General features: G+C 43.3%; 1 protein-coding gene across 3 annotated transcripts in view; it reads right to left on the bottom strand.

Moving 5' to 3' along the window:
- The window catches only part of TBC1D4 (TBC1 domain family member 4), a 233380-nt gene that overhangs the window by 104290 nt on the left and 103237 nt on the right, over positions 1–25853 (bottom strand). For all 3 annotated transcript variants that reach the window (XM_077483117.1, XM_077483118.1, XM_077483119.1), the window contains exons 2-3: positions 11091–11684; positions 484–573 (exon numbers count right to left, since the gene is read on the bottom strand). In XM_077483117.1, the coding sequence (XP_077339243.1) occupies positions 484–573; positions 11091–11684 (684 nt within the window). The remainder of the gene's footprint in view (positions 1–483; positions 574–11090; positions 11685–25853) is intronic.

The following is a 25853-nucleotide window of genomic DNA, read 5'->3' as shown; positions in this document are numbered from 1 at the left end:
GCTATTGGCTACTAGCCTGAACTTAGTCCCGTCCTAACGAAATAACATCATCACGTTATGTACAATTGGATTTTCTGACAACTTTGTCCCACTGTGTGTATGCAACAGTTTCGGACAAAATCCGTCGGATTTCGTTGTCAGAATGTCCGACCGTGTGTACAAGGGCTTTACGGGTAAAAGCTGCCCAATCCTGCCTGGTCCTATGTGGAGAAGTAATTTCTTTACTTTTTTTTTACTTGGTTTATCCTGCTTTCTGCTGAAAACGGGACACAGGAGTGCAGAATGAACTGCGCTCCTATGATCCACAGAAGTACAGCTGAATGAGCTTTTGTCTTACATTACTTTACATGTGAAAGCAAAAAGGGACATGCTTGTGTTTGCTGCCATTTTTGTAACAAATTTGTCACCACTATAAAGCATTCTGTTTGTAGAAAAACGAATTCAGCCACTAAATAAACAAATGCTAAAAAAACAAACATATACCTGAGAACATGACGAGATATCTTTGAAATTCTTTTCCAGCACCGCCGTTTTGGAATCAGGACTTATAAGATTGATTTCAAACCTTCCAACCTTAAAAATAAAATGGATTATATCAATGAAACTATAATAACAGTAAATCATTTAAAAAAGTTATTTTATTGCAAATATTAAATCCACGATTGTTTGTCTTTCTGAATACGCTGGTAAAATATGCAGATTTTAACATCAACTTTTTTTGCATCAGATTTTTAAAATAAGGCTAATTATCACTATACCACGTCAATAAATTAAGGGCCTGTTCCCAAAAGATCACTGGTTTCCCGCAACGCCCTTGACATCTGCAGCAGATGTCAATGCAAAGTTGATGACAACCCAAACACAGCTTGCCAACTGCAGTGTGTTTGCCCACACCGGATCGCATGGGACTTTTGCTGCACTGTGGTGTAAATTTCAGCCCATTCAAAATGAGCTAAATGGGCTAAAATTGCACTGCAGAGAACTGCATGTGAATTGAACAGCAACAGCAGCGCAATCCCGTGCGATTCACATGCAGTTCCAAGGGTAAATGGGGCCTAAGGCCTGTTTCACATGGGCTTCAGCTTGTATACGAGTAGTGTAAACTGCAAGCTTTTACAAAACATTTGCAGAGCTCTCAGAAAGCTTTTTTTTTTTTTTTTAAGTCTTTAAAGTAGAATTCAGCTCAAGATTAATAATATTGAACACAGATCCTAATGGGAGTGCTGATTGTCATTTAAAATAAGCTGCTAGTGGGCTTAAGCACTACTTGAAGCTTATTGAAAGCCTGCTGAAGCCTGCTAGCAGCTTAAAGTCACAATCAGCGCTCCCATTAGGATTTGGGTGTTTCAAAAGAGGAGCTGAAAAGCTGCTTGGAGAAAGCTACTGGTAGCTTGCCAAATGATTCCTGAAAGTTTCATAAAAGCTTATTGTTCACACTGCTCTTCTACAACCTGAAGCCCATGTGAAATGGGCCTTTGATGCCCAATGTGTTTGGGTATAAATAAGACTACTTACAGAGGGACATGTGCAACTCCCCAAGAATATAGCAAGATATATCTGGCTGTCCTACAGCAAGTTGGTGGAACACTGGAACCCACCATGAAACTTGTCCATTGACGACACCAATATCTGCACAGTATTTTTAATCTTTCCTCTTCTTCTATATCATTATACAGGATTTATATAGTGCCAACAGTTTGCGCAGCACTTAACAAAATGAAGGCAGACAGAGTTACATCACAATTTGGTACAAGAGGAATCAGAGGGCCCTGCTTGTTGGCACTTACAATCTAAAAAGCGAAGCGGTTCAACTGTAGTATCAGGCTGCAACATAACAAAATTGAAAAAAGGGAAGGGGATCTGAATAATTTATGAATGCACTGTATGTAATATATATGCTCAGTTTTACAGTAAATATAGAATTTTAGTAAAGATTCTATGGGCAATTTATTTGGATCGTGAGCTTTGTAAAAATACTGAAGAGCAGTTAAAGCAGAGCTCCACCCTAAAGTGGAATTTCCTTCAGCAGATTCCTCCTCCCCTCCAGTGCCACAATTGGCACCTTTCGGGGGGGGGGGGGGGGGGGGTGCAGATACCTGTATAATACAGGTATCTGCACCCACTTACGGGCATAGCTAGCCACAAAATAGCCGCAGATTACCCGCCCGCCCATTGTGTTCTGGGAAACACACAGTTCCCAGAACACAGCGGGGACCAGTGAAGACGCGCAGCACGACTTGCGCATGCGCAGCAGGGAACCGGGCAGTGAAGCCGCAACGCAATGCCTCACTTCCCGATTCCCTGACAAAGGATGGCGGCGGGGGCAGCCGAGAGAGATTGCTCGTCATCTACTACTGACATTGTGAGCGCCCTGGACAGGTAAGTGTCCATTCAGCAGCTGCAGTGTTTGTAGCTGCTGGCTTTTAATATTTTTTTTTTACGGTGGAGCTCCGCTTTAATTATTAATTTTTTTTTTTTAATATCCAATTTTTTTTTTGATGTTAGGTGATCATGAGAAATAAATACAAAATATAAAAACCATTTCCTATATTTCATACAAGGAAATCTGAAATATTAGACATAATTAGCCTTTTCCTGATCAAGCAATGCATCAAGGTTACCAATTGCTGGTTTACAAGTGTGTTATTAATATAGAACAGAATAGCAGGATCTCAGGCTATACATACACACAGATGAATGAATGAAGAAAGGAACTCGCCTCCAGTTCTCCTTTAGAAAGGAACCAACTTAAATCATTTTTTACAACATTTAGTAAACCTTCTGGGTTGCCAGGGGCAACAGCTGACTCAGATCGACATAACAAATGCTAGAGCAGTGTAAGCCAAAAAACAAACAAAAAAAACAGACTGTTGCAGAGCGAGCAGACTAATAGCCAAGTCACGTACAGGTTCAAGTTAGGTAAAACAAAAAAAAAAACAAAAAAAATGCACAGACTAGCAATAACACAGGTAATAGGTGGATGATCAAGATAAGCGCAGACAAGCTGGGCACAAATGCAGTTAAAATAGTTCACAGGCAATACAAGGCATGTACAGGCAGACAGAAGCCTCTATCCAGAGCATTAGGAAACAGGCAAACCTAATGATCGGGCAAAGGCTGAATTCCCAGCATTCAGTTTAACCATTTTCAATGTGAGTACCGGGTGTGTGCAGCAGAGGCTTGTAGCTGCAGTGCTGAATAACAACCAGCAGGTGGCAAAGACTGATCCCTGAACATGACATCTTTATTCAAGCTAGAGTCAGGCTTTTTATTTGGGCAGCCAAGAAATCACCGCACACACCGAGGCCTAGAGGCATGCTTACTCTAAATGGTTGCAAACCTCAGGCATAAAATATGAGCAAAGCATATTCCTCTATAGTGTGTATTTGTCTCAATCCAGAGCACTAAGTGTCATTTCTGTCTGCTGCCTCCTTCTGCAATCAGCATGAGTCACTTCTGATAAGTTTACCTGACACTTTTATGCCCTGGACACACGGATTTGGGCCCAAACTTGTCTTGCGTACACACGGTCGCACAAAGTTGTTGGAAAATCTGATCGTTCTGAACGAGGTGACGTACAACACCTACGACGGGACTATAAAGGGGCCAGTAGCCAAGAGCTTTCGTCTCGTATTTTATTCTGAGCGCGTCTGGCACTTTGTTCATCGGAATGGTCTACACACGATCGGAATTTAAACAATCACATTTTGTTGTCGGAAAATTTTAGATCCAGCTCTCAAACTGGGTGTCAGAAATTCAGACGGAAAAAGTCCGGTGTAGCCCGCACACGAACGGATTTTCCGACAACGCGATCGCACATTTTCCGTCGGAAAGTCCGACTGTGTGTATAGGGCATAAGAGAAAAAAAAAGTGACAGGGGAGGAATCTGTTCCATTGTGCTGTGTGAAGGGGGATGTGTCACTTTCCTCCAATCAGCCCCCACAGCTCTCCTCACTGAGCTCTGCAGTATGTAAGTTCAGCTTTCTGCCCCCTTTTTTATGACAACTCAAACAAGCATTATAAATGCTGGACATTGAAAGGATGTAGAGACTACTGCAGCTAGACAGGTACAACTTATGTAGCAGGATTTGTTTTATCTCTGTAGATCACCGGAGGCCAGTCACTTCACTAGGTATATGTACCAGTGAAGTAATTAAAGCTGAATTCTAGGTATGATCGTATGTATAGTTACATTGATCTAGTTTGGAGCATTCATATCTCATACCTAAGGGCCGCTGTGGAATCTGACAATTACTGTAGTAGTATAGTGTATACTACAGCAATCATTGTGATTTTTCCAGGCCCTGTGCCAAGCAACTGCCCCACTGAAAACTGGCCACAGTCCAGCTGGACCATCGTAACTATGTAATTAAGATCATACGTGCAGTTCAGCTTTAAAATTCACCACAGAAGGATATAGGTTACCTTTAAAAACAGTTAAAGCGTGTTACCCAAACATTTTATATTCCTGATTTATGTCTGCTGTATCATGTACTTGTATGGAAAAAGTATCCTGTTCTCTTTGTATTGCTTCCTTTATGTGCAATACTCGGCATTCCTGCTGTTCCTATTGGAAACTGACCACACTAAAGCAGGGAAACACATGGTGGTCAGTTCTCCAGCTATGCTGGGAATTCAACTTCCTCTCCTCCAATGATCACACTTGTCCTGACACACCCCTCCTGCACAGCCGGTCACTGGGAAGTTCAGTGTAATGCTGCTTCTCCTCCCCCAGCTCTTATGCAGCTGAGAAAATAGGGAATGTGATCAATTATAAAAAAAGGGGGGAAAATACATTTGTTTTAAAAAAAAGTATATCTATGCAAAAAATGTTTTGCCTTTCGTTTCTAATCTTAAACTGAATGGGTTGCTTTACAAGGCGATCATTTACAATCACTTTAAACTTGTATTGAATCCCAAAGAGCATGTGTCAATATATTATATTTGTCAAATTCCGTACTCTATAGCCCATCACTGTCTTTGCTTATGTTACAGTTAATTACTTGAATTATGGCTGGTTACCTAAGCTGCAATTTAAAAAGAGAGGGGAACAAGGACTATGAACAAGGTAAAGGAGGGTTAAAGGACTTTGACAAGGGGATATAAGAGGAATGGAACAATGAAGAGAAACTTTGCTACGTGAAAAACAGGAAACAATAGTGATAAACCATTGTAGCAGCATAGCTAGGAGACAGGAGCTGAGTTAGTAACACAAAACCGCTTCTTTCTATGGGACACATTATGTTTATCATGTAGTTTGGGATGTCATAATATTCAGATATCTACATAGTAAAGCTATATTAATGAGATGTGTCATACAAAATTATAGATGCTGAATAAAGAGTGAAAATACCGGTAAAAGTACTCATTACCTGTGAAGCAGCAGCTGAGACAAACACAATTTAACACTTCAAAATTTGAATAATGTGCGATAAGTGCTGCTTGAATGCACCTCTGAGTCATGGGAATAAACACAGAATGAATTAACAGGTAAGAATAGAAATAAGCAGTTAGATAATACTGAATCTGTACCAAATAAACACAGATGGGAACAAACAGGAAAGTGTGGCTGCAATTTATAAAAACAGAATAAGTCAGAAACTTAACCGTTAACGTGTTAGACTCCTTTCACACTGAGGCGCTTTACAGGCACTATAGCGCTAAAAAAGCGCCTCTCTTGTCACTCCAATGTGAACACCCGAGGGCTTTCACACTGGAGCGGAGCGCTGGCAGGAAATCAAAAAAAGTCCTGCTAGCAGCTTCTTTGAGGCGCTTTCGATATCAATGGGCAGCATCGCTTTGCGGACGCTTTTAACCCTTTTTCAGCAGTTACCCATCTATCGCGGGTACATCCCGTCCCCTCTGCCAACACACGCAGAGCTACGCAGGACAAAGGCTGTGATAGTGCTGGCTGTGGCACGCCGTTCCCTGATGCCCCTCCTTCCCTCCTGTTCATCCCAGGTGCTTGTATGTGACATCAAAAGGAGGGGCCGGCGGAGAACAGCACATTACAAGAGGACGTATCACAGCCGCTTCCCTGTGTTGCTCTGTATATGAAGGAAACCACTGCTATTGTAATGTGCCCTTCTGTGTGACCCATATAATGTGCCTCATAATGTGCCTGGCCCTCATGTACTGCTGGTTGTGGTGTGCTATGCTCTGCCTGTCCCTCCTTCTCTCCTGTCCATCCCAGGTGCTTGTATGTGACATCACATGGGATAGACAGGAGGGGCTGGCGGGGAACAGTGCAGCACAAGAGGACTAATCACAGCTGCTTCCCTGCATTACTTTATAAATGATGGAAACCGCTGTGTGCCCAACCACATGTAATGTGCCCTAGAATGTGCCTTGTCCTCATACAATGTGCTTAGCTCACATTTAATGTGCCTGCTGCCCCACCATGTACTGTGTCCTGCTTCCCTCATGTAGTATGCCCTGCTGACCCCCATGTATTTTAGCCATCCCCCCCCCCCCCCGTACCTTGCCCTGCTGCCCTCCTGTATACTGCTTATCTCAAGTTGGACCCAGAATTGAGCATCTGTGCAGAAAAAAGCAAGCACAAGTTTCATATTAAATAGGTTTGTTTTAAGTATAACTAAATATAAACATTTTTTTAGTTTTGGATAGAGTGGATAGGGGTTAGAACACCTGTCAGTCTTTATGGCTATCTGTGGCCCCTGCTAAAGTGATTGTAAAAGTTTGTTTAAATAAATAAAAACACAACAAACATGTTATACTTGCCTCCTCTGTGCAGTTGGTTTTGCACACAGCAGTCCGAATCCTCTTCTCGGGTCCCGCTTTGCTGCTCCTGGCCCCTCCTTCCTATCGAGTGCCCCCACAATCAACAGCTCTCTCTGGGGGCACCCAAGCTGAGTCAGAGCTCCGTGTATCCATTCAGACACTGAGACCTAACCCGGCCCCACCCCCTCTCTCCCCCGATTGGCTGATTGACTTTGACAGCAGCGGGAGCCAATGGCGCATCAGCTGTGTCTCAGTCAATCAGGAAGAGAGTCCCGGATGGCTTAGACATCCGTGGACATCCCTGGAGACAGATGGAGCTCAGGTAAGTAATTAGGGGGTGCTGGGAAGGCTGCTACACACAGAAGGTTTTTTTATCTTAATGCATAGAAAACATTAAGATAAAAAAACCTTATGCCTTTACAACTCCTTTAATGTTTTCGATTTCTCCTGTTCGCCATTATCATTGAAAGAGCAAGTAAACGAAAATCCCACATTTTGGGCTGTTCCCAAAAAAGTAATAAGAGGGGAAAACTTCCAAAGGGGGCAGTAGCTCTGGTGACATGGGGGTCCCCCAATGAATTCCCTTAATTTGCAGGGATTTCTTCTCACTTCCTGTTTGGCTATGGGACAGGACATGAAGGGAAACCTCTACAATGGGACACAGATGGCCAAAAAAACTAAAATCTGACAGGGGTTGTATCCCTCCCTTGCGCTATCCAAAATATAAAAAAAAAAAAGTTCTCCTTTAAGATTGATTTTATTAATTTTTTTATTATTTAATGCTATTTCCAAAAAAAATGTGTTATGTGGTTGTAAAGGCTCAAGGATTGTTACCTTCATGCATTCTATGCATGAAGGTAAAAACACCTTCTGTGCGCAGCCCCCCCCCCCTAAAACTTACACGAGTCCTAACTCGATTTAGCGATGTGCACCAGAGCTCTCTGGGGACTTGTCCTCCTTATTGGCTGAGAAAGCAGCAGGAGCATTGGCTCCCTCTACTGTCAATCTCAGCCAGTGAGCCAATGTGCAGAGCGTGGGGGGGTAGGGCCGGGCTGCACTAGTGTGTGAATGGACACACAGAGCAGAAGCTCAAGAGCAAGCCTTCTCAGGTGCCCCATAGCAAATTTCTTGCGAAAGAAAGAAGAATGATTCATAGAACGCAGTGCAAACTGAATTTGCACAGGGATCAGATCACGAAGGTGAGAACACCCATGCGATCCGATTCCAGTGCGGGACAAAAAAGTCCCTGCACTATTTTCTTGCGAATCCAATGAGAGTTCAGCTAAACAACTTTATGGCTGAACTTGCATTGCACAGACATCGAATGTGATCGGCAGCACAGTGTGCGTGTGAATCATATGCGATGTCTGTGTTTGCACTAGTGTGAATCTTGGCTTAATATCACTTTATCAGCTCGCTGATCGCACCCATGTTCTATGAGCTGCAGTCGTGATCATTTCAGGGGTTCCTCAAGATCTTAAACTTTTTGCCAAGGTAAAATATTTGAGAAACTCTGCTCTAGGCAGATATAAAAAGACACAAAAATAATGCAACTTTGTAATCACAGATACATCATTAAACCTTATATTTAAATGCAAGCAGTGTAAGTAACTACATTTAATTTGGTATCTGTCTCTTGCAGTGTCTGTAGAGGAGGGCTGGAGTGCGAGAAGCAGCAGTACAAGGAGCCAATCCGTTCATGCGCTGACACGAAGCATGCTGAAAAAAAACAAGTACCATGGGGAAAAATCTGCACTGAATCCGATTACTACAGCAAAAGTTGTTTGTTTTTTTCCCCTTTTCTTTTACTATTCATTTTTGCCTTGAGTTCTGCTTTTAATAAAGCAAAACTATAATGGGTATGCATTAGTCCAGAACAGGGGTTTTCCAAACCTTCTAAACAAAGGGCCAGTTTATGGTCTTTCAGACTATAGGGCAGCCGGATTGTGGCCAGCGGCAGCAGAAATTTCCCAGGCAGTGGGAGTAAACATCATTACATTTAGTATTAGTGGCAGGAATAGTGTCCCATAGCTGGTATCATAGGGAGAAATGGTGCCCCATTGTTGGTGTCAGTTGGCAAAATGGTATCTCGTATCAGTGGGAGGAATAGTGCCGAAGGGCCGCATAAAGGCAAGCAAAGGGTTTGCAGACCACCGGGTACAGAAGATTAACAATGTTCAAGAGTAGGGATGAGCATGGGTGTATTTGGATCCTTGTCCGAACCCGTCTGAGCTATCCTGCCAGGAAGCTTTCACTGTACAAAGCCTGTGATATTCTACAGCACTGAAATGTCAGTCTTATTCTTTTGAAATACTCACTTTTTTGAAAAAAAAAAAAAAAGGCATACTCAGCGCTTTACTATGCAGGCTAGTGCAAGAGCCAGCTTCAGCAGTGGCAGGTTATTTGAGGTGTCACTTAGTACAGCCAGTGAAGTCAGGATGTTCCAAAAACAACTGACCTTCATACTTGTTCTAGGTCAGAAGCAGAAAATACTGAAGCTATTGGGCCAACATGATCAGCATTTTTAAAAACAGAGGTTAGCAATGGCAGCCTATATCTCTCTCATCAACATAGGTTTCCTTTGGTAAATCAGCGAGTTGTACTACCATAACATGCCAAGTTGGAAGCTCACAGAAGAGGCTATGAATCAGAATGCTTGACAAACACATAGCTGGACCGGTAATTTGTCAGTATTTTGGAACCTTCTCTTCACTTGGATGGCCTTCTTTCAACAATAAATTGGTTTGAAAGCTTTTTACGTGTAAGGAAAATGAAAAAAAATTCTTCATGTTCGCTTTAAAAGCTAGATTTTGCTCAGATGCACAAAGGCAGAATAGAAAGATGGCAAAGTGTACTGTATACGCTACAAACGCGTCAGGCTTTGATTTGTGTGGTCATGCTCACATTCATAAAATAGTTGTGAAGTTTAAAGAGGAAGTAAACCCTGATGAGTTTACTTCCTCTTTCATTCCCTGTAAAGGCAAAGCATAATGGACTACTATGCATCGCATAGTAGCCCATTATGTGTCACTTACCTGACACAGGAGCCAGCGAAGTCACCGTTGTCCCCTGTAGTTCCGAGTGTTCATCTTCTTGGTGAGTCTCCGTGGGTCTTGCTGCTCCGGCGCTGTGATTCGCCGGAGCAGCGATGACGTCACTCCCGCGCATGCGCGCGGGAGCCGAGACTCGTGGCATTGCCGTCATTGACGATGCCCCGCTCAGTGCGCCTGCGCGCCGCTGTCTACGGCGCATGCGCCGTAGATAGCGGTGCCCGTCTTCGGGCAAATATCTCCTAAACTGTATAGGTTTGGGAGATATTTCTTGGACCTACAAGTAAGCCTTAATCTAGGCTTACCTGTAGGTCAAAGTGGTTTGTAAGGGTTTACAACCACTTTAAGGCCCCTCGTCAAAACTGGCAGGTGGACCTGAAGGGCGCTCCATGCTAGTCTATGGAGCGACGGATGTCAGCTTTGACATGTCCGCTGACACCCGACCCGGTCCGATCTGCCAAAAGTAGACGGATGGCCCTACGTCCGGATCCATCGCTGGCAGATCGGATCATGTGAGATCTGATGAAAATGGACATGCTGTCCGTTTTCATCCGATCTCTCTATAGAATCCTACAGAGCTCGACAAGTCCCTTCCCACTTAGTGAGCAGAGAGAGACCTGTCATCTGCCGGCTCGGCAGAGATCATCGGAGAGAACTCCCACCGAGCCGGCGGACAGAGGCGGACTCCGTGTAAGCGGATCCGCCTCGTCGGAATGAGGCCTTACAATCACATAACACATTTTGAATACACAAATTTATGCTTTTCGTTAAATATGTAAACCCTAAATCTAAGAGTGGACCAGGAAGGACCAGTAGAACACAAAGTGTTTGTTACCCTAGTGTTTTGAACTGATCAGCTTCCATTCATAGCGTGACCATTTTACTACCATGAAGTGGGGGACCGGAACATCAACCAGGTAATAGAGGCACAAATAAAAAATAATTATATTAAAAATTTTATAGGAACCACTGAAAGACAGAAAATGTTTTTTTATTTTTTTTTTATTTCTATGGTTGCAAACACTTTAACACTTTTAGTTAGTTTTTTGGATGGGATTTTATAGGCACGCAACAAAAAGAAAACTGGCAAAATTACACGAGTTTATCAATTTAGATTTTGTTGTGTGCCTACAAAATCCCATCCAAAAAACTAACTTTATAACGCTTTGCTGTGATTAGGGATGTTCCACCCAATCTTGGGAAGTGAGCTGAGATCATATTGAGATATAAACCATGTTAACTCTGTACAGCTGGATGAAACGCAGTCTTTACAAAAAACATATCCTGGCTATAACATACCTGAAAAAGCATTGTCCTGTTCTTTTCGGAATCCGATGGCTGGACATGGCTTGGCGCACTTGCATGTCGTCTTCTTGATTGCATCTTTCCATCATAAGCTTTTTTCTGAATAGTGACACTGCTACATCTAGACCTGAACTCCTGCTGGTCCTCAAAGCCTGAGTCTTCTAGAATCCTCTCAGGAAATGATACCCGCATAGAACCAAGATTGCTCTGGCTACCTATTGTAAACATCCCTGAATGGTTCCTGGAGGCAGAATTGGCATTAGGCTCAGTGTCCTGCTCCTGAAATGTACTATCAGTTGGAGACACTGGGATATCTGTCTCGGCCAAAGTGAGGTCAGAGCTGGAGTCTATACTGCGCTGCTCACTTAGCAGTCTCAGGCGCTGCCGTTCGTGTTGAGAGAACTTCTCGATGCAGTCGTCAACGAGAGTAGACGGAGCGTTCTTATGAGCAATGACCACTTTCCCGCAGTATAAAACCTCAAACTTCTGGGAATTATAAAAGGCATCTTCACCATCGCGGCTAACCTTGGAATCTTCCTGCAGTGCAACTTTAGACACTTGTCTAATGCTACTGATGACCGTAGACACCTGAAAACATACAATACAGAAAAGTAATGAACATAAGACTATAATAATGCATATCAATAAATTCTGTAAAATGTACTTAAAGTATAAACTATGCAACTGGATAAGAAACCTTTTCTTAAGCATGGCAGTTACTACGAATGTGCAGGTATTCATAAAACTCATACATAACATAATGAGGACCCTCATTTCTTTTGCTCAGTACTTTTCATGACCTTTTAGCCATGTCAAACTCAGCTACATCTGCTTTAGGGTTCTGTGCAACTTCCATTCTGGTAAATCTACACCCATGTTGCATTTAGTGGGTGTACTACCACTAAACTGCACTGCAACCATGCAAAACATGCATATGCAGCACTGTGGGTTGGCACATTGAGGATTATACTAGGCAGACCACCTGTCAAGTGGCAAGAATAGCCATACATCTGAACGATCACTGTGTCATGCTACTTGTTTTATGAAATAGCATTGGCACCAGAATCATGCAGGCACCTCTGATGGGACTAAAATTAAATTGATCCCTGGCTGAGAATGACGGTTAGAAACTGAAATTGTTGTGATCTTTGAGAATTAATGAATTCATATTACAAGCAGCTAGAGAGTTCAGGGGTGGCTGGTTTAAAATCTCTTTTACCACTTGTTAGGAATTTGTAATTAGTTTATCATCTATAGTATAGGCCAGCCATCAAATGGTGGCCCTCGGTCCAAACACGGACCGAGCGTCACTCCTGTCCGGACTGTCAGGCCGCCAATGTACAGTGTCACATCCCTACCCTGCAGTCATTGGTTGCTGGGACCATGAACGTCCCTGCAACCAATGACGTTGCGTGTGTTTCCTCTCTCGTGGCTCCATGTGTTCCATCAAAATAGCCAATTCATCAAAATCCTCAATTACGTCACTTCCGGTTACTGTAAACTGTCAGTAATTGGAAAGTTCAACGACTTGCTGCTTTGACACAACTCCGGTACACGGTATTCTGAGCAGATATTGTTAGTCCACTCCGATACCAAGAAAATGGCGGCAACAACTTTTTCTTCGTTACCAGCTGTTGTGTCAAAACAGCAAAGTCTTCATGTACCGGAGTGTACATGCTTGTCGGTTTTGTGTCAAAAACTGCAAATCATGGAAACCTCCAATTAATGATGGTTTACAGTAACCGGAAGTGACGTAATTGGAGATCTTGATGAACTGACCATATTGACAGATTGCCGGTCGGGCCGAGAGGCGAGACATCACATGTGTGGCCCCGCCCCCTGCTCGTAATCTTGTGGCTTCCCGGCCAGTACAATGTTATATTCACGTCCGTCCCCTTCAGCAGGACTCCCGGCACAGCTCTCGCCCCCTGCAGCTTGTTACCTCAGCTGGCTCACGCTCCCTGCTTGCCTCAAGGTATGTGGGGTGTTTACAGGGGCACGTTGATAGGCACAGTTTCACTTAAGTGGCACACTGATGGGTACATTTAATGTAAGGTTCACTCTGATGGGCAAAACAAAATGTACCCAGAGTGCTGAAGGACACTTTTTATGTTAAGGGGGCACTCTGATGGGGACACCTTGACGTAAAGGGGCACTCTTGATGGGGACACCTTGACGTAAAGGGGCACTCTTGATGGGGACACCTTGACGTAAAGGGGCACTCTTGATAGGGACACCTCGATGTAAAGGGGCACTCTTGATAGGGACACCTGGATGTAAACGGGCACTCTTGATGGGGACACCTCGACCTAAAGGGGCACTCTTGATGGGGACACCTCGACGTAAAGGGGCACTCTTGATGGGGACACCTCGACGTAAAGGGGCACTCTTGATGGGGACACCTCGACGTAAAGGGGCACTCTGATGGGGACACCTTGACGTAAAGGGGCACTCTTGATGGGGACACCTTGACGTAAAGGGGCACTCTTGATGGGGACACCTTGACGTAAAGGGGCACTCTTGATGGGGACACCTTGACGTAAAGGGGCACTCTTGATAGGGACACCTCGATGTAAAGGGGCACTCTTGATAGGGACACCTGGATGTAAACGGGCACTCTTGATGGGGACACCTCGACCTAAAGGGGCACTCTTGATGGGGACACCTCGACGTAAAGGGGCACTCTTGATGGGGACACCTCGACGTAAAGGGGCACTCTTGATGGGGACACCTCGACGTAAAGGGGCACTCTTGATGGGGACACCTCGACGTAAAGGGGCACTCTTGATGGGGACACCTCGACGTAAAGGGGCACTCGTGATGGGGTCACCTGACGTAAAACACAGGCTGACAGTAGCTGCTGCCATTCGCATGTAGCCACACGCAAAGCTGTTACCAGCAGTTATGGACAGATACCCTAGCCTGTAGGCGGCTGATAGCCACTGGAATCCTGTGGATGCATCAAAACAGCTCTGTAAAGTTTTAGTTTGTGTTCAAACATCAGCTACGTGTCATGGAAAAAACCACGGAAAAAAAAAAAAAACACTCCATCTGCTTCCACTATTTATCCCCAGGGGCCAATTGCCAGTTCCTCCCAACGCCATGTGTGCAATCAAGGAGGGGGGAGCATTCCATTAATATTTATTTAAATAGTATAAAGTCAGAATAGGCTATAAAAAACAACAACAAAAATAAAGTTCAGCACTGGCTGTGATCTAGCAGTAATTGGAGGAAACACATAATGAGTTTGTAAAAAAAAATACAAAAAGCCGGTATGAAAAAAAAGGAAAAAAGCACCCAAATCTGAGACCAGTCCAAAGATAAATGAATATACCTTGGGAGCCGATGATCCGTAAACTTAACAAACAGAACTAAAAAACTGCCTTTTTAGTTAGATTTGTTCAGAATCAAAGTAGTTGTGTTGGGATCTCTCCAACCTTGTAATGGTTGCATGGAGGTTGTATATTTCCATCTTAGGAGGAAGGGTTAACTGAAGATGTAGGAGATAACAATTCTTCCATGAATATCACTGTCATGGGAACTGTTCCATATGGGTCATAGGCACAGACGCCAAGTAACTCTTCTGGGGGGGCTGGAGGGAGCAGCAACTGCACAATAGGCATTTTACAGCTATTTTTAAAAGAGGTCATTCACACTGTTTTGCCATTTTATCGCAGACGTCATTATAAAGACATAAACTGAAAATGTAAAATGCTGAAAATAGTTCTTGCTGAAATGTATATGGAAGAATACGGTCTCTGCAGTGATCCTATCCACTTGGTTTATGTCAGCATGCGTTGCTTTTGCAACAGTTCACATCAAATTAAAAACCATGCTCGCCTATCGAACGTTGCCAGCGGCCTGTCTGTCTTCAGCAGATGAAAGAGCGGCTGTTACAGTCTGCAAAGTGACATGCTGCCAAGTGTTCAAGAGTGGCCGATCGGTTTATTTACATTCTTCCAATGGACGTGGAGGTTAATAGAACTCCTGGCTATATGCAATATTTATGGTCCGATTCACCATAAAAACGGAAGCCTTCATTATGATAGGCTACTGTGTAGCACTGCTTTCTTAACCACTTGCTTACTGGGCACTTAAACCCCCTTTCTGCCCAGACCAATTTTCAGCTTTCACTCTTTGAATAACAATTGCGCGGTCATGCTACAGTTTACCCAAATTAAATTTTTATTATTTGATTTCACACACATAGAGCTTTCTTTTGGTGGTATTTAATTGCTGCTGTTTTTTTTTCTATTTTTTGCCAAATAAAACAAAAAAGGAATGAAAATTTAGAAAAAACAAAAACAAAAACGGTTTCATTGTTTGTTATAAAATTTTGAAAAACAGGTAATTTTTCTCCTTCACTGGTGTGCGCTGATAAGCACTGAAGAGACAGCACTGATGATCATTGATGGGTGGCACTGATGGGCAGCACCGATTATGAGACACTGGTGGGCAATGATTGGCAGCACTGGTGGGCATTGACGGGTGGCACTGGCAGCCGACACTGGTGGTATAGAAAATGCAGCTGTTGCTTTCTGTGTGAGGGGCCAATGTCCCTCTAACAGATGCCAGTGATCAGCCCCCCCACGCTGATAGAATGAGGGAAAAATAAATAAAAATACAGACTATCGAGCTTCTGTTTACATCACACGATCAGACGCCATTGGCCGACAGCTGATTACATGGTAAGGGGCCGGGATCAACCCCTTACTCGGATCTGTGATCAGCCAAGTCTCACAGACTTAGTGATCACAGAGCAGGCCGCACAGACAGCGCTTGCTCGGGAGAACGTCAATGGACGCCCTCTCGGCAATTAAGGCCTCGCTGCAGCCATCTTTCGGCTATAGTAGTTAAAAGACATTGTACTGTTTATTTTTATTTTATTTATTTATTTTTTAAGCAGATCTAAAAGGCAGCTTATACTCACCTTTCCTTCAACAGTTCCCATCCTTTACAGGTGCTGGCATCTTCTTGCCAGTTCTTGGCCACCTTCATTGGCAGAAGGCAGTCATTTCAGCACACAGGGATCAAGCTGGCCACTGTAAGCCGAGCTACACATGCACAGCTCTGTTTACTTGCCAGAGAATGCCGTGAACAGGTAAGTATTTTTATTGCAGAAGAGACGTTGCTTGTCCCTTCAATACAAAACCTGCCTGCTCGTGGTGAACAGCAGCAGAACTTTAGTTACACTTTAAAGGACTTCTCCTAGGGATCACAGGAGTACAGTTCGTTCTGCACCCCTGTGACTGGTTTCCAGCAGACAGCCTGCTGTTGGCTGCTGTCACAGAGCCAGTGTTCTATCCAAAAATGCCCCCGATGGGTCTGCGCATGCACAGTAACAAATGTCACTCCAGCTGATATGTTGATGTCGAGAACGTACTTGTCAGATTGTGCCTTGCTGTTGCGGGGCGGGTTTTCTGTGTGCTGAAGGGCAGGTTTTGTCTGTGTTACAGGACAGGTTTGACGTGTTGAATGTCGGGTTTTACCTGTGTCTAAGGGTGCGTTGCAACACACACAAACTCTATATATTATTATATATGTCTTGTGTACATGCACTGACATATGTATATGTGTCCTACTATGTATCGCAGAGCAACTATATATATCTCCAATATCCAATTTCCAATAAAAAAATGCTCATGCTCAGTGAATATAACGTGAATGAAATCAATAAGATGCCATCAAGTCCATAAAAAAATTTTTTTTTATATTTTAAAATGAAAAAAACAAAATTGGAATGAACATAAAAGCAAACAGTCCTTCTTTAACTGCTTAAGGACCGCCTCACGCTGATATACTTCGGCAGAATGGCACGGCTGGGCACAAGCGCGTACAGGTACGTTGCCCTTTAAGTGGCCAGCCGTGGGTCGTGTGCCGCCAGCGGCGCACTCGCGACCCGGTCCTGAGCTCCGTGGCTGCGGGACCCACAGACCCGATCGCTGCTGGTGTCCCGCGATTGTGTCACAGAGCTGAAGAACGAGGAGAGGTAAGTGTAAACAAACCTCTCCTCGTGCTTCCTAGTGAGGCTGTCACTGATCGTCTGTTCCCTGTTATAGGGAAAGACGATCAGTGACGTCACATGCCAAGCCACGCCCCCCTACAGTAAAAAAAAAAACACACACACACAATTAATCCCTACACTGCCCCCTAGTGGTTAACCCCTTCACTGCCAGTGACCTTTTTACAGTAATCAGTGCATTTTTAATTGCACTAATCGCTGTATTCATGCCAATGGTCCCAAAAATGTGTCAAAATTGTCCGACGTGCCCGCAATAATGTCGCAGTCACAATAAAAATCGCTGATCGCCGCCATTACTAGTAAAAAAAAAAATTATTATCATAAAAATGCCATAAAACTATCCCCCATTTTGTAGACGTTATAACTTTTGCGCAAACCAATAAACGCTGCTCATTGCGATTTTTTTACAAAAAATATGTAGAAGAATACGAATCTGCCTAAATGGAGGAAAAAAATGTTTTTTTTTATATATTTTTGGGGTCTATTTATTATAGCAAAAAGTAAAAAAATATAGCATTTTTTTCTAAAATTGTCGCTTTATTTTTGTTTATAGCGCAAAAAATAAAAACCGCAGACGTGATCAAATACCGCTAAAAGAAAGCTCTATTTGTGAGAAAAAAAGGACGCCAATCTTGTTTGGGAGCCACGTCGCATGATTCCCATACCCAAGATGGCGGCGGCAGCACCCGAGAGACGATCGAGAGATCAGCTTCGGGTGCCGACATCGCGGGCGAGCTGGGCGGGTAAGTGTCATTATTTTAAAAGTCAGCAGCTGCAGTATTTGTAGCTGCTGGCTTTTTTTTTTTAAACGCGGAACTCCCGGCGGACTCCCGCTTTAAATAACTAAAAAAATGCTGTATTAGGTGCTTATAGTGCTGTAGTGGTAAGGGGGGTAGGGTCACCTGTTCCCGGATCTGCAGCCCTGGTGGTGCTGCGTTCAGATGCTCCTATATCGCCTCCCCGCACGACCTCCTTCTTTCTGTGCGTCAGGCAGTCAAAATCAGATCCGGTTTCGTCACTATCCCCGTGACTTCCTCTGGGATATCACACACAAAACCTGCCCTTCAGCACACCCACAAGCCGTCCTGCGGGGACCAATCTGACAACAACATTCCCCAGCTGTTGCATAGCGTCGGATAATGCCTCTAACGATCTGTGAATGCGCTGTGTTGACATCAGGCCAGCATTCATCATATCAGCTGGAGAGACATTTGGTACTGCACATGCGCAGATCCATCAGGGGTATTTTTCATCATGAGCCATTTCTAGACAGACCACCAGTCCAGGCTGAGGCAAGATCGCAACCATAAAGTCAGGATCTGCTTACAACCCTGGACCGACACCTGGCTCAGCCTCTCAATGTAAGCCTGAGTCAGCTGTTCCCACCCCTCCACAGCCCAGTACTCCAGGGAGCGCCGGGGGGAAGAGCAGGATGTTTGGCTGTTTTGCCTCACCTTGTAATGTGGGGCTCATTTGTTCTGACTGCAGCTTTTAGTGAAATGACTGATCAGTTCCCATCTGCTCATGTATTAATCCACAAAGCTTGTCCAAAGGGACAGTCAACCTGTTTTTCCAGGTCCAGTGAATGGCCTCACCATTTCCTCCATGTTGCATCACAAATGTGGGAGTGCCAATGTGATGAAACACATCTCTTCATTGCTCAGCCTGTTTGTGGCTGTCTCAAATCCAATTCCTGCACCTGCAGAGCAGTAGCCAGAGAGACCCAGGGATTGTGGCATATATTGTTTCTTCACAGTAAGTGTTGGTTCTCACACTACAGAGAGAAGTCATGTATTAACCTTGTATTCATCAGCTATGACCAAGCACCAGGGAAGGTGCAAAACGAGTTGGTTATGCTGTATTTGTACCCCCACTGCTGTATAGATTGTCGTTTTTCCCATCATGGATTAATAAAGGTGATTTTATGGGAGTGCGGCCATCCAGACTTTTCACTTTATGATGCATGCAGGGCCAGCACCCTTTCCATGTGCAGAGTTAATGGAGTAGAGGGATTTTGTCACCTGGAGCTATGTGGTTCTTCAAAAATGACAGGAGCCACTCAAGGCTCTACCAGGTCCTCTTGCATGAAAAACTGCTAGGAGTGCAGACAAGGACAGAGCTTGTCCCAGCTCAAAACATCTAGTAGGCAAAGGAAAGTCCTGTGAGAAGGTGTATGACAGACTCAGCCTGGGCTACAACCAGTCAACCTCCCCAATGCGTTTCACTCCACCCCAGGGTGTAATCCTTGAGATCCCCATAATTAAGCTCCTGGGGAAATGAGAAATGCATTGGGGCATGGCTTGGTTGGAGCCCGGGTGGAGGTCGTCATACACCTCCTCACAGGGTTTTGCTATGATGTGCCACTTTTAGAACTTCCTTTCCCTACTAGTGTTTTTTTCTGCTCAAAAGCAGATTTCCTGAACGCACTGGTGATGGATTTTTTTGGGGTTTTTTTTTTACAGCCTGTAAACGCTCCTCTACCAACACATCTGTAATCGCCTATGCGTGCATGAAGTAATAGGCGAACATAGAAGTGCAGACCAAAGAAACAAATAGCAAATGTCTGTAAGACCCCTTTCACACCAGGGCGTTTGAAATAGCGCCTGAAAAACGCCCTAAAGAAGCTGCACCATTGTCTGTAGTGTGAAAGCCCTGAGGGCTTTCACACTACAGCGGTGCGCTGGCAGGACGTCAGAAAAAAGTCCTGCCAGCAGCTTCTTTGGAGCGGTGAAGGAGCGGTGTGTTTACCACTCCTCCACCGCTGCTGCCCATTGAAATCAATGGGGCAGCGCTGTAATGCCGCCGGCAAAACGCCGCTATTGCGGCGTATTGCCGGCGGTTTTAACCCTTTCGCGGCCGCTAGCGGGGGGTAAAAGTGCCCCACTAGCGGCCGAAATGCGCCGCTAATCCGCCGCAAATCCGGCGGTAAAACGCCGCTAAACATAGCGCCGTTTTACCGCCGCCGCTATCAGCGGTGTGGTGTGAAAGCAGTCTTAATGTAGTGGTTTTTGAAAGCCCTGTAGGCATAAAAAAAAAAATAATAATTTAAACGTGGGATTCTGCCCAACCAGCTGGTGAGCTCAAGGCGTGGCCTCGGCCTACATGTTTCCACTCAGCCACACTCTCTGATGCATTTTTTTCCGCCCCCCCCAAGGCATAGTCATAGGGCAGTGATGGCGAACCTTGGCACCCCAGATGTTTTGGAACTACATTTCCCATGATGCTCATGCACTCTGAAGTGTAACTGAGCAGGGGGAAATGTAGTTCCAAAACATCTGGGGTGCCAAGGTTCGCCATCATGGTCATAGGGTATAAGCCCCGGCGAGCTGGGCTGAGAAGTCTGGTCACATACAAATGCTAAAACATGTTTTCTAGATATGCTACTGGCTCTGTAACATACATGTAAAATCCACTCCTAAGATTATAGCCAAGAAAATGTGTTACTAGCAGAAGCCTTCCTGTCATGGCCAATTTGGGAGCCGGGGACATTTGAGCACTGGGGTCATGCAGTAATGACACAGGGGAAACTGAATCCTGTCCACCCCCACCCTGAATTTAAAATATAGATGGGGTTTCAATACAAGTATGTCTTTTTTTTAAACTATTAAAAAAGTACAGTATTCAAATATTCATACTTAACCTAATGTAATGAGTGGCTTCTTTGTGACAGAGCCAAGAAAAAAAAATACCCAAGGTACAATAGGAGCAATGTGTATTCATCTTATATTACATTACTTGTAAATTGTAATAGGAAGTAAGCAGGATCACATAATGTCCAACTAACTAAACAATATATGCCAGGACTTTGTGTACCTGGGGATCATCGTGTTATGCCAGATGTCCTTCATTAAATGATCTGCAAACACAGCCATGGCCTAGTAGGCAGATTATTACAAGTCATGTGCTGCTGATCTAAAAGAACGATAGAGGATGAGGCAATATACTATGCTTTTATAGTACAGGGTTATTCTGACAAAACGTTACCATTGTATTTTCAAAGACAAACTACAGCTAATAATTGTAAAGACATTTGATACTGCAATAACTAAAGGCATTTCTAAAGTAGAAAAAGGCAAATTTAAACTAAGGGAGGGTTATAACTTCTGTGAGTCGTTTGCCCATTTAGGAAGATTCCCTTTCACTTCCTGTTCCATAGCCAAGACAGGAAGTGAGAGGAAATCCCTCCAAAAATAACAGAACTAGTGTACAATTGGAATATTCTTTAAATCCTTTCTATGGACAGTGAAAGGAGAGGCTTGTTTTAAGCTGGCCATACATTATACAATGTTCTTATTCAATTTCCTTTAGATTTACCTTCAAACTATGTAGTACAAGGGCCTGCCTGATGGCATACACATTGAAAGTGTTTAGGTTTGACCTCATATTATATGGTTTTGGTAAATCTAAAGGAAAGTAGTACAAGAAAATTGTATAATGTATGGCCAGCCTAATGCCCTGTACACACGGTCAGACATTCAGACAGAAAATGTGCAACCAAAGCGTGTGGTCGGAAATTCAGATCGTGTGTAGGCTCCATTAGACTTTTTCCATGGGAATTTCTGACACACAAAGTTTGAGATCTGGATATAAAATATTCCGACAACAAAATCCAATTGTTTAAATTCCGGTTGTGTGTAGACGATTCCAACGCACAAAGTGCCACGCATGCTCAGAACAAATCACGAGATGAAAGCTATTGGCTACTGGCCTCTTTATAGTCCCGTAATACGTGTTGTACGTCACCTTGTTCTTGACAATTGGATTTTCCGACAACTTTGTGCTACCGTGTGTATGCAAGACAAGTTTGGGCCAAAATCTTTCGAAAAAAAAAAAAATCTGACAGATTTTGTGGTCGGAATATCCGATCGTGTGTACAGGGCAGAAGTCTAGTAAAGGAGAACTCCTTTCACACACTGTAGATCAGTGTTTCTCAACCTTTTTCCAATCAAGGCACCCTTTACAATTATAGGCAAATCTCCAGGCACCCCATGGTAAAAAACAAAAAAACGAATTAATAGTTTTACATAATGCAGCAACATCCACACACGTAATACACCTTACATTGGAGGTGATATATTCTTCCAAAGCAAATAAATAAATACTAGTCCGTACCAGTGTGCAAAAGTTTATTACAGGTACTTCTATAGCGCCATCAATTTATGCAGTGCTTTACAGAAATAAGTATACATTTAGATCAGTCCCTGCCCAAAAGAAGCTTCCAGTCCCTAACTCACATTCATACATAAGGGCCAATTTAGGCAGGAACAAATTAACCTACCAGCATGTCTTGAGTGTGGGAGAAAACCGGAGTACCCGGAAGAAACACACGCAGGCACAGGAAGAACATGCAAACTCCAGACAGGTAGTGCTGAGATTTGAACCAACAATCCTAGGGCTGCTAGGCAGAAGTGCTAACCACTGAACCACTGTGCTGCCCCATTCTAGTCTCTCTCTTCTTCCTCACTCACTATAGTGAGCCCAGTGCTGACAGAGGGCCAACAAGGCTGCTGTGAAGACGCCCAATGTCCTCCTTAACAAGTGATGATGTCATTGGTTGTTAGTACACCCAATGACAACATCAGTTGATAAGGAGGACATTGGGCATCTGCACAGCATCCTTGTTTGCCCTTTCTGTCAGCACTGGGCTCACTATAGTGAGTGAAGGAGTGAGAAAGAAAACACTGGAATGGGGCAGCGCAGTGGTTTAGTGGTTAGCACTTCTGCCTAGCAGCACTATGATTGTTGGTTCAAATCTGTGTCTTTTTTTTTTTTTTCATAAATAAAAAAGGCAGGTTTGCTCCACCTGCTGGATTGTATACAATATTTGGGCAGTTCCGTTTTTAGGGATTTTACCAAGTCACCCCTGAAGAAGCACACTCCGGGGTTGAAAAAGGCTGAGATTATTCATTAAACCAATGAAAACATCTATGAGGATCTGCAACAGATTTCAGTTTTGTGAAGCAAAATCAAAAACCTGTAAAGGATTGATAGTGGATGTCAGTTCATTTGATTAACAAATTTCTAAGAAGAAACAATATTCCAAATGTTAACGTTGAATCCCCAAAGACCTTAGGATGGCAACAGAAAGGGAAATATGTCCCCAGAATGCCCAGCTATACTCAACTACAGCAGTATGAGAATCAGCTGGTATCACAGCTATTGCATGACAGTCATCTGATATATGGCTACCTACAACCAGAAGAACAAGCCCTGTTCATCATCATCACTAATTCATGCCTACCTGCTTAGGTTTCTTCTTGGTCCTCGTATTAAGTTGGAGTTTTTCTAACCGTGCTCTAATACAGTAGTAGCAACACAAAATTTACTTTTGTCTTTGAAATATGACTGTACAGCAGGGATATGCAATTAGTGGACCTCCAGCTGTTGCAGAACTACAAGTCCCATGAGGCATTGCAAGACTCTGACAGCCACAAGCATGACACCCAGAGGCAGAAGCATGATGGACTTGTAGTTTTGCAACAGCTGGAGGTCCGCTAATTGCATATCCCTGCTGTACAGTATGTTTAACAAAGCTTGATTAAAAGTCTCATCAGTCAGAAGATAAAAAGTTTTTTTTTTTTACACATTCTCTGCAAGTTTCGACATCCCTTTCAAAGAACACCTTTGCCATTTCGGGTTTCCCATTTCAGTAGTTAAATTTCTAGACACAAATAAAATAGTTTTTTATTTTAAAATACTTGTGAATCTGCTTGTCGCGAGAAAAAAAAAAAATTGTATCTATACAATTCTATACTATAAACAGGAAATCAATATGGCCCTTTAAAAGAGCCTGCACCAGATTCAAAAAGCCTAGCCATCAGTTTTGTTAGGTTTATTGGAAAGTGCGGCATATTTTAGGCAGTTCTTATTAATCGCCGCTTTTACAAAACCAAATTCAAAAATAATTTAAGTGGGGAAAATTATTATTTGGTGCCCTGCAAATTTTGTAAGTTTGACCACTTACAAAGAAATTAAGGGTCTATCATTTTTATCATAGGTGTATTTTAAATGATAGAGACAAAATTTTAACCCAAAAAAAAAAAAAGGCGGTCAAGGTTGCACCTACCGTAGCAACCAGTGAGGCTGACAATGGGCAGAGACTGATGGTGGGACTAGTTGCCTATCAGGTGCGCCCTCTTGTGGTTGATGGCAGGAAGTGGGTGGATCCATAGCTAATAGGAGCCAGTGTGGCTGTAAAACCTGTCAACTGCTTGCGGTCAGTCACAGGAAAGAGCAGATTGGATGAGGAACTAGACAAGTCTCTGAATATATTTAGGCTCGACCCCTCATCTACTGAGCTCTTTGAGGTTGATTTACTTAAAAGGTAAAATAGCGCAGTTGTTCTAGACCTGAGGGAAACATGCAAGGAAAAAAATAAAATATTTTTGCTTGCACATGGTTGAATGATAGAAATCAGCAGAGCTTTCTTTCATTTCACAGCTTTCCCTCAGATCTAACGCAACTGCACTTGCAGTATATAGTAGGTCAACCTCTTTGTGGGTGTTCTGCCCACCAAGTCTTTATTCAGTTACTGGTGTTTATGTGCTTGAAAGAACATGCAAGTTTTCTTGATTCATACTAGAGCTGCATGATTAATCATTAAGAATCAAAAATGCAATCTTTTTCCCTCCCCAATCTTCAAAACAGCATGTCACGATTCTTTCTAACAAGTGCAGAGAGTTCTCACAGCTGGGAAAAAACAAATCCAGGCAGCCTGCCAAGTTTTTAATCACAACACATAAATAAGTAGAAACAAAAGTATCTTTTCGTTCTTTTATCAAAGGAAAGAACTCTAGAGAATAAAACGATGGTTGTTGCAATATTTTATGTCACACCATATCTGTGCAGCGATTTCTCAAACGCAATTTAAAAAAAAACAAAAAATAGACTTTAATGAAATACAAAAAAAAAAACTAAACAGTAAAGTTAGCCCAATTTTTATTTTTTTTATAATGTGAAAGATGTTACACCATGACACTCGTGAAAGAATTGTGATCTTTAAGCAAAAAAATTGCGATTCTCATATTAGTCAGAATCGTGCAGCTCTAATTCATACCAAAATAGTTACATGGAGAGCGCAAGCGCCACCTACTGTTGCCTTTCTGGTATAGCTTTGCTGCTTATAAAAATGGTCATTATAAACTGCCATTTGGCAAAAAAAAAAAAAAACACAGGCATTCGGGGGGGACGGGATCATCTCCTGAACACCTGACAGCAGCTGCTTAACCACACTCTGAAAAGCGATCCACTGTGGATTGCTCTTAAAAATTGTCCCTAGTGTGAATCCATTGTACAGCCATAGTAATGCCACCAATATTCTTGTTCTTATAACATGGTGGCAGCATGCTGTCGTCAGGGCTGGGCTCAGCTGTCGGCTAATTTCCAGATACCATCTCTCCACAGTGAATCACCTGTTGATATCCTGCTCGTCAGTCCTGCCTACTTAAGCTGTCCAGTCCAGATGATCTCTGTCTTCACCTTGGTCACATCTCTAGAGACGCTCTCCTATGTTCCTGTTAAAGACTTGTTTGGCCGACATTCCTTCTGGCCCCTAGATCCTGCTTGCTGTTCTACTACGCTCATTTCTGGCTCCCTGACATTTCGGCTTGTCGGACTATTCGTTCTGGCTCCTGAACTCTGGCTATGTTTTAACTAAGTTTACACGGTTTACCTTTTTTTATTATTATTAAACAAGTGAGATTTAACTGTACTTCTGTCTCAGTCTGATTCATGGT

Source organism: Lithobates pipiens, unplaced genomic scaffold, assembly GCF_037356315.1.
Source record: "Lithobates pipiens isolate NorthernLeopardFrog02 unplaced genomic scaffold, aLitPip1_a1.2 Scaffold_16, whole genome shotgun sequence".
Taxonomy (NCBI): Eukaryota; Metazoa; Chordata; class Amphibia; order Anura; family Ranidae; genus Lithobates; species Lithobates pipiens.
The sequence above is the reverse complement of the archived record's forward strand: the minus strand, read 5'-3'. Positions and strand labels throughout refer to the sequence as shown.